Source organism: Cinclus cinclus, chromosome 37 (genome assembly GCF_963662255.1).
Source record: "Cinclus cinclus chromosome 37, bCinCin1.1, whole genome shotgun sequence".
NCBI lineage: Eukaryota > Metazoa > Chordata > Aves > Passeriformes > Cinclidae > Cinclus > Cinclus cinclus.
The window spans coordinates 60,687-74,958 of record NC_085082.1 but is presented as its reverse complement, the minus strand read 5'-3'; the positions used below and the strand labels follow the sequence as shown (position 1 = coordinate 74,958).

At 57.7% G+C, this 14,272-nt stretch overlaps 1 protein-coding gene across 1 annotated transcript in view; it reads left to right on the top strand.

Annotated features, from left to right (window-relative positions):
- The window catches only part of LOC134056009 (uncharacterized), a 262,164-nt gene that overhangs the window by 236,306 nt on the left and 11,586 nt on the right, over positions 1 to 14,272 (top strand). The window contains exon 26 of the mRNA XM_062512488.1: positions 4,100 to 4,603. Within this exon, the coding sequence (XP_062368472.1) occupies positions 4,100 to 4,603 (504 nt within the window). The remainder of the gene's footprint in view (positions 1 to 4,099; positions 4,604 to 14,272) is intronic.

Here is a 14,272-nt window from a genome sequence, read left to right as displayed (position 1 = left end):
GGGGGTTCCGGGGGTCTATGGGGGATCTTTAGGGGATTTGGGGGGTCTTGCGTCTCTGTAGGGGTTTGGGGAGGTCTGGGGGTGTCTCTGGGGGATTTGGGGGGTCTGGGGGCTCTGTAGGGGATTTTGGGGGGTCTGGGGTCTCTATGGGGTATTTAGGGATCTGGGGTCTCTATGGGATTTTGGGGGTCTGGGGTGTCTGTAGGTGATTTGGGGTGGGGGTCTGGGGTCTCTATGGGGGATTTTCAGGGTCTGGGGACTCTAAAGTGGATCTTGGGGGGTCTGGGGTCTCTATGGGTGATTTGGGGGTCTGGGGTTTCTGTAGGGGATTTGGGGAACTCTGGAGGATTAATAGGGGATTTGGGGGGGTCTGCGGTCTGTTCATGGGATTTTGTGGGGTATGGGGTCTCTGTGGGGGATTTGGGGTCTCTAAAGTGGATTTTGGGGGGAGTCTGGGGTCTCTATGGGGGATTTGGGGGGTCTGGGGTCTCTACGGAGGATTTGGGGGGTCTGGGATCTCTATGGGGGATTTGGGGGGTCTGGGGTCTCTATGGGGGATTTGGGGGGGTCTGGGGTTTCTGTGGGGGATTTTGTGGGTCTGGGGACTCTAAAGTGGATCTTGGGGAGGTCTGGGTTCTCTATGGGGGATTTGGGGGGGACTGGGGTCTCTGTAGGGCATTTGTGGGGTCTGGGGTCTCTGGTTGTTCTTGCCAAGGCATCTTGGTTATCAAACTGCAAATGCTGATTAAATCCACAGCTCTCTCTGTGTCAGCTTCCACAGTGTTGGTCTCAGCCTGGGTCCTATAGCGGTGCCAGTCTCGGTCTCAAATGTCGCTCTTGGTTTTGGAGCGGACCCAATCCCAGTGCTGGTAGCAGTACCGGTGCTGGTCCCAGAGTTCTCCCAGGGCCAATCTCAGTCTCGGTTCTGGCGCCGGTGCCAGTCTTGGTGCTGGTTCCGGCGCCGCTCCCAGTGTCAGCCCTGGAGTCCTGCCAGTGCCGGTGCCAGTGTCGGTCCCAGGACAGTGCTGGAGCACTCCCGGTGCAGGTTCTAGTGTCGGTGTTGGTCTCAGTCTTGGTCCCAGGGCCAGCTCTGGGGCCGGTTTCGCTCTCGGTCTCCTTCTCAGTCCCAGGCCTAGTTCCGCTTCTGGAGCGTTGATGGTCTCAGTTCTGGTGTCGGTTCTGTTCCCACTCTTGGTCTCGGGCTCCATTCTGATTTCGGTCTCATTCTTGGTGCTGCTGCCGGTTCTGGTGCCGCTCGCGGTCTACGGTCCCTCAGATTTTCGTCCCATTTTGGTGATTCTAGGATCAACTGGGCGGATTTAGGCTGGACTGCTGCTCACTTTTGGAGAACATGAGCCCCATTTGGGTGATTTTACACCGCTTTGTATGGATTTCAGGGGCCTTTGGCTGATTTTCTGCCAACCCTGGTGGATCTAGGCTGCATTTGAGCCCCTTTTCTGAAGATCTTAGGGCAAACCAGGCCCTTTTAGAACCAGAGGGCCCCTTGGCCCCGCCCCTTTCCCCTCACAGTTCCCGCCCTTTCCTTGGCCCCGCCCCTTTCCCCTCACAGTTCCCGCCCTTGCCTTGACCCCGCCCCTTTGCCCTCTCAGTTCCCGCCCTTTCCTTGACCCCGCCCCTTTCCCCTCACAGTCCCCGCCCTTTCCTTGACCCCGCCCCTTTCCCCTCACAGTTCCCGCCCTTTACTTTACCCCGCCCCTTTCCCCTCACAGTTCCCGCCCTTGCCTTGACCCCGCCCCTTTCCCCTCACGGTTCCCGCCCTTTCCTTGACCCATCCCCTCCCAGTTCGGTTTCGGAACTGGGAATGAGGAGGGGGAGGAGGAGGAGGAGGGAGGAAGAGGCGGAGCGGCAGCAGGAAGCAGGAGCAGAGAAGGAGCGAATCAAGCGCGCGGCTCCGGAGCTTCCTGAACTCGCAGCCTCCCCGGGACCATCGCCCCCCATCCCGCAGGTGCCCGGGGAGGGGGAGCTCGTCCCAAATATCCCGGGGGGGGGTCCCTGGGTTTGGGGTTCCCTGGGGGGGATGTTTGGATCTCTCTGGGCTCCGGAGCCGCAGGTGCCCCTCGGGGGGACATCGATCGGGGGGTCCCCGGGAGGTGTTTTTGGGGGTCCCGGTGGCTGGCGGCAGGGCCCCGGCGGGGGGCGGGGGGATGCGGGTCCCCCCGCGGTGGGGATTGGGCTTCCCGGGCCGGGCCCTGCGAGCTCTGCCGGGGCCACGTGGGGACCGCGCGGGACCGGCGGGATCGGCGGGGGACAGCGGTTTTGGGGAGCCCCGGGAGAGCCGCGGCTTCCTGGAGCGGGAGCCCGGAGAGAGGAGAGCCCCAGAAGGGCAGAGCGGGGACCCCGAGAGGGGGGGACCCCTGGGATTCCCGGGATCCCGGCGGGGGGTGCTGGGGCTGGAGGGGCGGGATGGCCGGGAAAGGGGATCGGGGGTCCTTGGGACGGAAGCGGCTGCTCCCAGTATGAGCCCGCTTGCTCCCCGCGTGTGGTTCCAGTTTCCTCGGCACTCCCACTAGGAGCCCAGTCACTCCCAAGTCATGGCCTGATTTCATGCAATTTGCCCCCAGCACGGTCCCCGTTGCTCCCAGTTCCTCCCACTTTGCTCCAGTGCGTTTCCAGCTCCCCCAGCTGCCCATACCATAGTTCCAGTCACTCCCAGTACGATCCCAGTGCGACTCCAGTATGATGCCAGTCTCTGCCTCCAGGGCCCTAGTCGCTCACACTTGCCCCCGGTTGCCCCAGCATGCTCCCAGTTTTCCCCCAGCACATTCCCAGTTGCTCCTAGCTAGGTCCCAGTCAGCACCCCTGTGGTCTCAGATACTCCCAGTATATCCCAGTAGCCCTGAACAATCTCCTAGTCATTCCCAGGCACTGCCAGTTACCTCAGCGTGGCTCACTTGCCCCCAGTTGCATCCCAGTTGCCCCTAGAATAGTCCCAGTGCCTCTCTGCATGGTTTGTTTATTTATTTTTTGGGGGGAGTGGGTTCGTTTGGAGAATGCAGAACTCCAAAGCTGAGCAGAAAATACCCCTTGGGGGACATTGGGGGGTCCTGGTGGCAGCTGCCGGCAGAGGCAGCCTGGAGGAGCAGAGGCCTGTGTGCCCCAGGATCCCAAAGTGGGGAGCCCAGAGAGGGGGGAGCGCCGAGATTCGTGGGACCCTCAAGAGCCTGGAGAGGGGCAGGGGGGAGTCCATGAATCCCCTGCGCCCCAGACAGAGAATAAGGGGGAGAAGGGACCGTGGGACCCAAAAACCCCCAGCATCCCTAAATAGGGAGATGGAAGAGGGGAGAGCTTTGTGGATTCCTGGGACTCCCAGCAGCCTGGGGAGTGCAGGGACCGAGGAGATGGGGGACCCCCAATACAAGTGTGAGCCCCAGAGCTGGGACAGGGGGGAACCCCTGAACACCAGAGGAGAGGGACCATTCCCAGGAGCTGGTGGGAGGCATTTCCAGGGCTGAATGTTGGCTGTTTGGGAGGTTTTTATGGGCGCCAGTGCCCGGGGACTTCTAGAGATGGACTTGGGCAGGCAGAACCCGCAACACAACATGCTCATCCCTTGTTTTAGCCCAAAGCAGGATTTCCCATTCCCAAACCTTGGCCCGTTGGAGGAGGAGGAGGCTCTGAGGAAGAGGAAGCTGCCCCAGGATAACCAGGCAGGTGAGGAGGAATTCACTGCCCCTTTTAACCCTCTGTCCTGCTCCATCTCCCAGCCCAGCAGGGCCCCCAGCTGCAGGACAACCCCGCTGCCGGCGCCGTCGTGCCGGGGTCGCGCTGGGGGGTTCTCCTTCCCCTTCCCTCTGGCACGGAGGCAAATCCCATCCTCTCCTTGTCCTTCCTGCCCCAGACAAGGAGCTGAGGACAGAGACCATGGAGGACAAATCCCCGCGGCAGAACCTCGAGGAAGAGGTCGTTTGGAGCGGCTCCACGTCGCAGGAATCCAGCGGGGAGGAAGAGCCGCGGAGATCCCGCATGAGGAGGGGCTGCAAACGCAGATCACGGGGATCTGAGGAGGAAAGACCCAGCCTGGGCCGGGCAGGGGGTCGGAGATGGAGCCGGAGCTCGGACCTGGTGGTTCATGAGCAGCTTCATGATGGGGAGAAGCTCCACAAGTGCTTGGAGTGCGGGATGAGCTTCAGATGGAGGAGCAGCCTTATCTGTCACCAGAGGATCCACACCGGGGAACGGCCCTACAAGTGTGGGGATTGTGGGAAGGGCTTCAGACGCCGTTGCAACCTGATCCGTCACCAAAGCATCCACACTGGGGACCGGCCCTACAAGTGTGAGGAGTGTGGGAAGGACTTCAGGCACCGTTCCAACCTAATCCGTCACCAAAGGATCCACACTGGGGAGAGGCCCTACGAGTGCTCAGAGTGTGGGAAGAGGTTTTACTGCAGCTCCCAGCTCATGCAGCACTACCAGACACACACGGATGAGAGACCCTACGAGTGTCCTGATTGCGGGAAGGTCTTCAGGAAAAACTCCAACCTCATCATCCACCGGCGCATCCACACCGGGGAGAGGCCCTATGTGTGTACTGAATGTGGGAAAAGCTTCTCCTGCAGATCAGCGTTGACCATACACCAACGGAGGCACCAGTAAGGGAAGCCCTGTGAGGACCCACGTTGGGCAGAGCCTTGGTGACCCACATTCCCTGGAATCCATGCTGGGAAGACACTTGGCTGGTTATACTTTTGTTTTGGCCTCCCCATACTATCTGCTCCTGTGGCACCCTCCCCACATCTCTGTATCACGGTTCCATCTTAGTCATTTTCTGGGGAAGGAGGGGCAGGTGAAGACGGCAGAGGAGGGTACAGGAAGACAGGAGCAGGCGAAAGAGGCGTTGGTGGGAGAGGAGGGTATCCCTGAGCACCAGTAGGTGAGGGAGGAGGGTATCCTTTGGCAGGGGGTGTGTAAGTGGGTCAGGTGAAATCGGGCCAGGTGAGGTAGGGTCAGATTCCCTTGATCCCATGGGGGCTACCAGCAATTCACCATCCATATCATCGATCCGATATAAACTTTTCATCCAATGCCAGGTGTTCTATACAACGCTTCCCTTGGACACAACCCATGCAATTATTGTTTTCAGGTACTTTAACAATCATTAACCCACACTCAACCAGCCACTCTGGTGTTTCCTGCAAATAGAAAAATGAATCAACGTAGGGAACTTTGTCCAATCTGCCCTCCTGTTTACAAAAGATCAGTAACTGTGAAATCACATCAGATGGCAAAGACAAGTTTTCCGGACACATTTTCCCATGCTGCAAGACATATTTCGGCCACCAAGTGTTATAATAATCAATCAACCTTATGTAACTCTTGCCCAAAATTACCTTCCTTCCAATGTGCTAATGAGCAGCCCAAAGGAGAAGTGTGTGGTGTGGGGGCACTGCCGCCCAAAATCCGTTTAATCTTCTCCGTGTTACAGCTACAATAAACCACTGATGCCGAACCTGCAACGCTTTCGCGATTGACTGACGGACGGCACCGCGGCAATACCAGGAATTCCTCAGCCCAACCACACGCGCCTTTCGCTGCGCCTAACTGGCAGGCAACCAGGCCAGAGTAAAAGCACCTTACCTTTCTCCAGGGGACGTTGTGAGCGGCGGGGGGTCCCGGTGCCGACGGGCTTCCCGAGAATCCCTCGGTGCCGGCTGGGGCGTGATCGGGTCGCGGGGTCCTCAGCAGCGCTCACAAGGTCCCATCTGGGTCGCCAAAATGTTAGCGTGGAAACGCATAATCACAGGATGATTATATGCAGGTGGTTTCATTGAAGAGCTTGGGGAGCCGGGGTATAAACCCAAATCTGACTCCAACGTGGATTCGAGATGGACGTGTTTTTATACCCTTTTCATGATATAGCTGTATATTAATTATTAAACCTGTATTGGTATCATATCTACGTTGATCTTATCCAAGTATCAATTCTTGCAGTTTTCATCAGGTCCCCCAAATATCGTTTCCCAAGATTTTTATTACAATTAAGCAATAATTACATTCAACTACCAAACAATCATTACATTTAACAATCGTATCATATGATGATTACGTAGGTGCAGATTCACCTGACCTAATTCATTCCAAAGGCCGAGTTCCCTTGCCCAGGCCTACCAGACCAACCTTTCTTCCCATCCCCTGAATCCTTGGTAATTCCCATGATTTTTGAAACATTTTAACCCTATGCTAACACAGGGAGTTTGGCAGGGCCCTACACAGGACAGGGCAGGACGGGAGGGACCCCTGGGTGGGGCAGAACCGCCTCGGTTCGCATCGTCCCGATGCAGCCATCCTGGTCCATACGGTCCCAGTCCATGCCATCCCAGTTTGTGCAATCCCAGTCGGGATGGCCCTGATCCATCTGGTCCCAGTCTGTGCAATCCCAGTCCATGTGATCCAAACCTACGTGATCCCAGTTTGGATGGTCCTCCACGGCCCACACTCCCAGGGTCTGGAATTCCAGTTGCCAGCCAGGAAAAGATGTTCCTGCCCCTGAAGGCAAAGCTCTTAAGAAGGGGCCAAAAGCCAAGTGGAGCAGGATCTTACAGGGACATTTCACTGCCAGCCTTCATACCTTCAGCCATGGCTCTTGGAGCTCCAGCATTGGGAAGGAAATCAGGGCAGGGTCTTTGCTGGGAGCTGCCCTGGCTCAAGGGAGCCACTGGGAGAGAAACAGAGCAGGCAGAGACAGGCAGGAGAGAAAGGAGGACACAAACACAATCAGCTGAGAAGGCGCCACTGAAAACAGAACTGGAACTGACGGAGAGTGAACGGGACAGAAATCAGGAACCGCGAAAATTTTATTTGCTATCAAATACAAGCTGCCCAGCCAGTCCCACACAATCCCGATCCCACTGCTCGAAATTTGGATCCCACTCCTCCCAATCTCCTTCCAACCCCTTCTCCCCCTGGTGACTGTGGAATCCAGCAAGGTTCGTGTGGGACTGAGTTGTTTTGAGGCGGGAACAATCCACTTGGAGGTGGGATGGAGCCCTTCTGGGTTGAAGTTGAGGTGTGTTCATGGGAATTTGAGTGGTTTAGAGGGGACAGGCCCATCCCTCTTGGCTTTGGAGCACAAAGAGATGGAGGACAGACAAAAAATAAGGCCAAAACAAAAGGATAACCAGCCAGGTGCCTTCCCAAACTGCATCCCAGGGAATGTGGGTCACCAGGGCTCTGAAGATTGTGGGTCATCCAGTGGGGGATGGACTTGGAGCAGCGCACAAAGCTCTTCCTGCGCTCAGGGCACTCACATGGCTTCTCTTACTGGTGCCTCCGTTGGTGACTGACCAAATTTGATCTGCAGGAGAAGCTTTTCCCACACTCGGGACACTCGTAGGGCCTCTCCCCGGTGTGGATGCGCCGGTGGGTGATGAGGTAGGAGTTTTGCAGGAAGACCTTCCCGCAGTCAGGACACTCGTAGGGTCTCTCATCCGTGTGTGTCTGGTAGTGCTGCATGAGCTGGGAGCTGCAGTAAAACCTCTTCCCACACTCTGAGCACTCGTAGGGCCTCTCCCCAGTGTGGATATTTCAGTGACGGATGAGGTTGGAACAGTGCCTGAAGTCCTTCCCACACTCCTGACACTTGTAGGGCCGTTCCCCAGTGTGGATCCTCCGGTGCTGCTTCAGCGTGCACCTGTCACTGAAGCTGTTCCCACACACCCCACACTCGTAGGGCCTCTCCCCAGTGTGGATGCGCCGGTGTTCGACCAGATTGGAACGCTGCCTGAAGTCCTTCCCACAATCCCCACACTTGTAGGGTCGTTCCCCGGTGTGGATCCTCTGGTGACAGGTAAGGCTGCTCCTCCATCTGAAGCTCATCCCGCACTCCAAGCACTTGTGGAGCTTCTCCCCATCATGAAGCTGCTCATGAACCACCAGGTCCGAGCTCCGGCTCCATCTCCGACCCCCTGCCCGGCCCAGGCTGGGTCTTTCCTCCTCAGATCCCCGTGATCTGCGTTTGCAGCCCCTCCTCGTGCGGGATCTCCGCGGCTCTTCCTCCCCGCTGGAATCCTGCGACGTGGAGCCGCTCCAAACGACCTCTTCCTCGAGGTTCTGCCGTGGGGATTTGTCCTCCATGGTCTCTGTCCTCAGCTCCTTGTCTGGGGGAGGAAGGACAAGGAGAGGATGGGATTTGCCTCCGTGCCAGAGGGAAGGGGAAGGAGAACCCCCCAGCGCGACCCCGGCACGACGGCGCCGGCAGCGGGGTTGTCCTGCAGCTGGGGGCCCTGCTGGGCTGGGAGATGGAGCAGGACAGAGGGTTAAAAGGGGCAGTGAATTCCTCCTCACCTGCCTGGTTATCCTGGGGCAGCTTCCTCTTCCTCACAGCCTCCTCCTCCTCCAACGGGCCAAGGTTTGGGAATGGGAAATCCTGCTTTGGGCTAAAACAAGGGATGAGCATGTTGTGTTGCGGGTTCTGCCTGCCCAAGTCCATCTCTAGAAGTCCCCGGGCACTGGCGCCCATAAAAACCTCCCAAACAGCCAACATTCAGCCCTGGAAATGCCTTCCACCAGCTCCTGGGAATGGTCCCTCTCCTCTGGTGTTCAGGGGTTCCCCCCTGTCCCAGCTCTGGGGCTCACGCTTGTATTGGGGGTCCCCCATCTCCTCGGTCCCTGCACTCCCCAGGCTGCTGGGAGTCCCAGGAATCCACAAAGCTCTCCCCTCTTCCATCTCCCTATTTAGGGATGCTGGGGGTTTTTGGGTCCCACGGTCCCTTCTCCCCCTTATTCTCTGTCTGGGGCGCAGGGGATTCATGGACTCCCCCCTGCCCCTCTCCAGGCTCTTGAGGGTCCCACGAATCTCGGCCCTCCCCCCTCTCTGGGCTCCCCACTTTGGGATCCTGGGGCACACAGGGCTCTGCTCCTCCAGGCTGCCTCTGCCGGCAGCCGCCACCAGGACCCCCCAATGTCCCCCAAGGAGCATTTGCGGCTCAGCTTTGGAGTTCTGCATTCTCCAAACGAACCCACTCCCCCCAAAAAATAAATAAACCATGCAGAGAGGCACTGGGACTATTCTAGGGGCAACTGGGATGCAACTGGGGGCAAGTGAGCCACGCTGAGGTAACTGGCAGTGCCTGGGAATGACTAGGAGATTGTTCAGGGCTACTGGGATATACTGGGAGTATCTGAGACCACAGGGGTGCTGACTGGGACCTAGCTAGGAGCAACTGGGAATGTGCTGGGGGAAAACTGGGAGCATGCTGGGGCAACCGGGGGCAAGTGTGAGCGACTGGGGCCCTGGAGGCAGAGACTGGCATCATACTGGAGTCGCACTGGGATCGTACTGGGAGTGACTGGAACTATGCTATGGGCAGCTGGGGGAGCTGGAAACGCACTGGAGCAAAGTGGGAGGAACTGGGAGCAACGGGGACCGTGCTGGGGGCAAATTGCATGAAATCAGGCCATGACTTGGGAGTGACTGGGCTCCTAGTGGGAGTGCCGAGGAAACTGGAACCACACGCGGGGAGCAAGCGGGCTCATACTGGGAGCAGCCGCTTCCGTCCCAAGGACCCCCGATCCCCTTTCCCGGCCATCCCGCCCCTCCAGCCCCAGCACCCCCCGCCGGGATCCCGGGAATCCCAGGGGTCCCCCCCTCTCGGGGTCCCCGCTCTGCCCTTCTGGGGCTCTCCTCTCTCCGGGCTCCCGCTCCAGGAAGCCGCGGCTCTCCCGGGGCTCCCCAAAACCGCTGTCCCCCGCCGATCCCGCCGGTCCCGCGCGGTCCCCACGTGGCCCCGGCAGAGCTCGCAGGGCCCGGCCCGGGAAGCCCAATCCCCACCGCGGGGGGACCCGCATCCCCCCGCCCCCCGCCGGGGCCCTGCCGCCAGCCACCGGGACCCCCAAAAACACCTCCCGGGGACCCCCCGATCGATGTCCCCCCGAGGGGCACCTGCGGCTCCGGAGCCCAGAGAGATCCAAACATCCCCCCCAGGGAACCCCAAACCCAGGGACCCCCCCCCGGGATATTTGGGACGAGCTCCCCCTCCCCGGGCACCTGCGGGATGGGGGGCGAAGGTTCCGGGGGGGCTGCGAGTTCAGGGAGCTCCGGAGCCGCGCGCTTGATTCGCTCCTTCTCTGCTCCTGCTTCCTGCTGCCGCTCCGCCTCTTCCTCCCTCCTCCTCCTCCTCCCCCTCCTCATTCCCAGTTCCGAAACCGAACTGGGAGGGGATGGGTCAAGGAAAGGGCGGGAACCGTGAGGGGAAAGGGGCGGGGTCAAGGAAAGGGCGGGAACTGTGAGGGCAAAGGGGCGGGGTCAAGGCAAGGGCGGGAACTGTGAGGGGAAAGGGGCGGGGTCAAGGAAAGGGCGGGAACTGTGAGGGGAAAGGGGCGGGGCCAAGGAAAGGGCGGGAACTGTGAGGGCAAAGGGGCGGGGTCAAGGAAAGGGCGGGAACTGTGAGGGCAAAGGGGCGGGGTCAAGGAAAGGGCGGGAACTGTGAGGGGAAAGGGGCGGGGCCAAGGGGCCCTGTGCTTCTAAAAGGGCCTGGTTTGCCCTAAGATCTTCAGAAAAGGGGCTCAAATGCAGCCTAGATCCACCAGGGTTGGCAGAAAATCAGCCAAAGGCCCCTGAAATCCATACAAAGCGGTGTAAAATCACCCAAATGGGGCTCATGTTCTCCAAAAGTGAGCAGCAGTCCAGCCTAAATCTGCCCGATTGATCCTAGAATCACCAAAATGGGACGAAAATCTGAGGGACCGTAGACCGCGAGCGGCACCAGAACCGGCAGCAGCACCAAGAATGAGACCGAAATCAGAATGGAGCCCGAGACCAAGAGTGGGAACAGAACCGACACCAGAACTGAGACCATCAACGCTCCAGAAGCGGAACTAGGCCTGGGACTGAGAAGGAGACCGAGAGCGAAACCGGCCCCAGAGCTGGCCCTGGGACCAAGACTGAGACCAACACCGACACTAGAACCTGCACCGGGAGTGCTCCAGCACTGTCCTGGGACCGACACTGGCACCGGCACTGGCAGGACTCCAGGGCTGACACTGGGAGCGGCGCCGGAACCAGCACCAAGACTGGCACCGGCGCCAGAACCGAGACTGAGATTGGCCCTGGGAGAACTCTGGGACCAGCACCGGTACTGCTACCAGCACTGGGATTGGGTCCGCTCCAAAACCAAGAGCGACATTTGAGACCGAGACTGGCACCGCTATAGGACCCAGGCTGAGACCAACACTGTGGAAGCTGACACAGAGAGAGCTGTGGATTTAATCAGCATTTGCAGTTTGATAACCAAGATGCCTTGGCAAGAACAACCAGAGACCCCAGACCCCACAAATGCCCTACAGAGACCCCAGTCCCCCCCAAATCCCCCATAGAGAACCCAGACCTCCCCAAGATCCACTTTAGAGTCCCCAGACCCACAAAATCCCCCACAGAAACCCCAGACCCCCCCAAATCCCCCATAGAGACCCCAGACCCCCCAAATCCCCCATAGAGATCCCAGACCCCCCAAATCCTCCGTAGAGACCCCAGACCCCCCAAATCCCCCATAGAGACCCCAGACTCCCCCCAAAATCCACTTTAGAGACCCCAGACCCCCCAAATCCCCCACAGAGACCCCATACCCCACAAAATCCCATGAACAGACCGCAGACCCCCCCAAATCCCCTATTAATCCTCCAGAGTTCCCCAAATCCCCTACAGAAACCCCAGACCACCAAATCACCCATAGAGACCCCAGACCCCCCAAGATCCACTTTAGAGTCCCCAGACCCTCAAAATCCCCCATAGAGACCCCACACCCCCACCCCAAATCACCTACAGACACCCCAGACCCCCAAAATCCCATAGAGACCCCAGATCCCTAAATACCCCATAGAGACCCCAGACCCCCCAAAATCCCCTACAGAGCCCCCAGACCCCCCAAATCCCCCAGAGACACCCCCAGACCTCCCCAAACCCCTACAGAAACGCAAGACCCCCCAAATCCCCTAAAGATCCCCCATAGACCCCCGGAACCCCCAAATTCCCTATAGCCCCCCCACAAATCTCAAATACACATCTCCGGAAATCCCCTACAGACCCCCCCCAAATCCCCTACAGACACCCCTAGAAATTCCCTAATCCCCTAACGAACCCCCCAAATTCCCTATAGAGAGCCCTCTATAGACACACCCCAGAAAACGAAACCTCCCAAATCCCTACAAACCCCCCAAACCCCTACAAATCCCCTATAAATCCCCTAAAGATGCCCAAGCCCCACCGGAGGTCTCGGACATGCTGCAACCGGCCCGGGAGACCGGGACAAAAGATGGCGGCGCCCGCTGAGGAAACTTCCGGCGTCCTGAGCATGCGCAGGGGAAAGCGCCAATAGATGGGCGGGACATGGATGGGAAAAAGGGAAAAAGCCAATGAAAAGTCCGGATGAAGGAAATGGGCGGGGCCCGGGAAAAGGCGGGAATTCTGAGGCGAAAGGGGCGGGGCCAAAGGGAACTGCGCTCCTAAAAGGGCCTGGTTTGGTTTAAAATCAGCAGAAAAGGGCATCAAGGGCATCCAGAATCCACCAGGGTTGACATAAAATCACCCGAAAGATACGCAGGACGATAGAGACTGGGATGGTGCAAAATGGGATCACATGGACTGGGATTGCACAGACTGGGACCAGATGGATCAGGGCCATCCCGACTGGGATTGCACAAACTGGGATGGCATGGACTGGGACCGTATGGACCGGGACCGTATGGACCGGGATGGCTGCATCGGGACGATGCGAACCGAGGCGGTTCTGCCCCACCCAGGGGTCCCTCCCGTCCTGCCCTGTCCTGTGTAGGGCCCTGCCAAACTCCCTGTGTTAGCATAGGGTTAAAATGTTTCAAAAATCATGGGAATTACCAAGGATTCAGGGGATGGGAAGAAAGGTTGGTCTGGTAGGCCTGGGCAAGGGAACTCGGCCTTTGGAATGAATTAGGTCAGGTGAATCTGCACCTACGTAATCATCATATGATACGATTGTTAAATGTAATGATTGTTTGGTAGTTGAATGTAATTATTGCTTAATTGTAATAAAAATCTCGGGAAACGATATTTGGGGGACCTGATGAAAATTGCAAGAATTGATACTTGGATAAGATCAATGTAGATATGATACCAATACAGGTTTAATAATTAATATACAGCTATATCATGAAAAGGGTATAAAAACACGTCCATCTCGAATCCACGTTGGAGTCAGATTTGGGTTTATACCCCGGCTCCCCAAGCTCTTCAATGAAACCACCTGCATATAATCATCCTGTGATTATGCGTTTCCACGCTAACATTTTGGCGACCCAGATGGGACCTTGTGAGCGCTGCTGAGGACCCCGCGACCCGATCACGCCCCAGCCGGCACCGAGGGATTCTCGGGAAGCCCGTCGGCACCGGGACCCCCCGCCGCTCACAACGTCCCCTGGAGAAAGGTAAGGTGCTTTTACTCTGGCCTGGTTGCCTGCCAGTTAGGCGCAGCGAAAGGCGCGTGTGGTTGGGCTGAGGAATTCCTGGTATTGCCGCGGTGCCGTCCGTCAGTCAATCGCGAAAGCGTTGCAGGTTTGGCATCAGTGGTTTATTGTAGCTGTAACACGGAGAAGATTAAACGGATTTTGGGCGGCAGTGCCCCCACACCACACACTTCTCCTTTGGGCTGCTCATTAGCACATTGGAAGGAAGGTAATTTTGGGCAAGAGTTACATAAGGTTGATTGATTATTATAACACTTGGTGGCCGAAATATGTCTTGCAGCATGGGAAAATGTGTCCGGAAAACTTGTCTTTGCCATCTGATGTGATTTCACAGTTACTGATCTTTTGTAAACAGGAGGGCAGATTGGACAAAGTTCCCTACGTTGATTCATTTTTCTATTTGCAGGAAACACCAGAGTGGCTGGTTGATGTGGGTTAATGATTGTTAAAGTACCTGAAAACAATAATTGCATGGGTTGTGTCCAAGGGAAGCGTTGTATAGAACACCTGGCATTGGATGAAAAGTTTATATCGGATCGATGATATGGATGGTGAATTGCTGGTAGCCCCCATGGGATCAAGGGAATCTGACCCTACCTCACCTGGCCCGATTTCACCTGACCCACTTACACACCCCCTGCCAAAGGATACCCTCCTCCCTCACCTACTGGTGCTCAGGGATACCCTCCTCTCCCACCAACGCCTCTTTCGCCTGCTCCTGTCTTCCTGTACCCTCCTCTGCCGTCTTCACCTGCCCCTCCTTCCCCAGAAAATGACTAAGATGGAACCGTGATACAGAGATGTGGGGAGGGTGCCACAG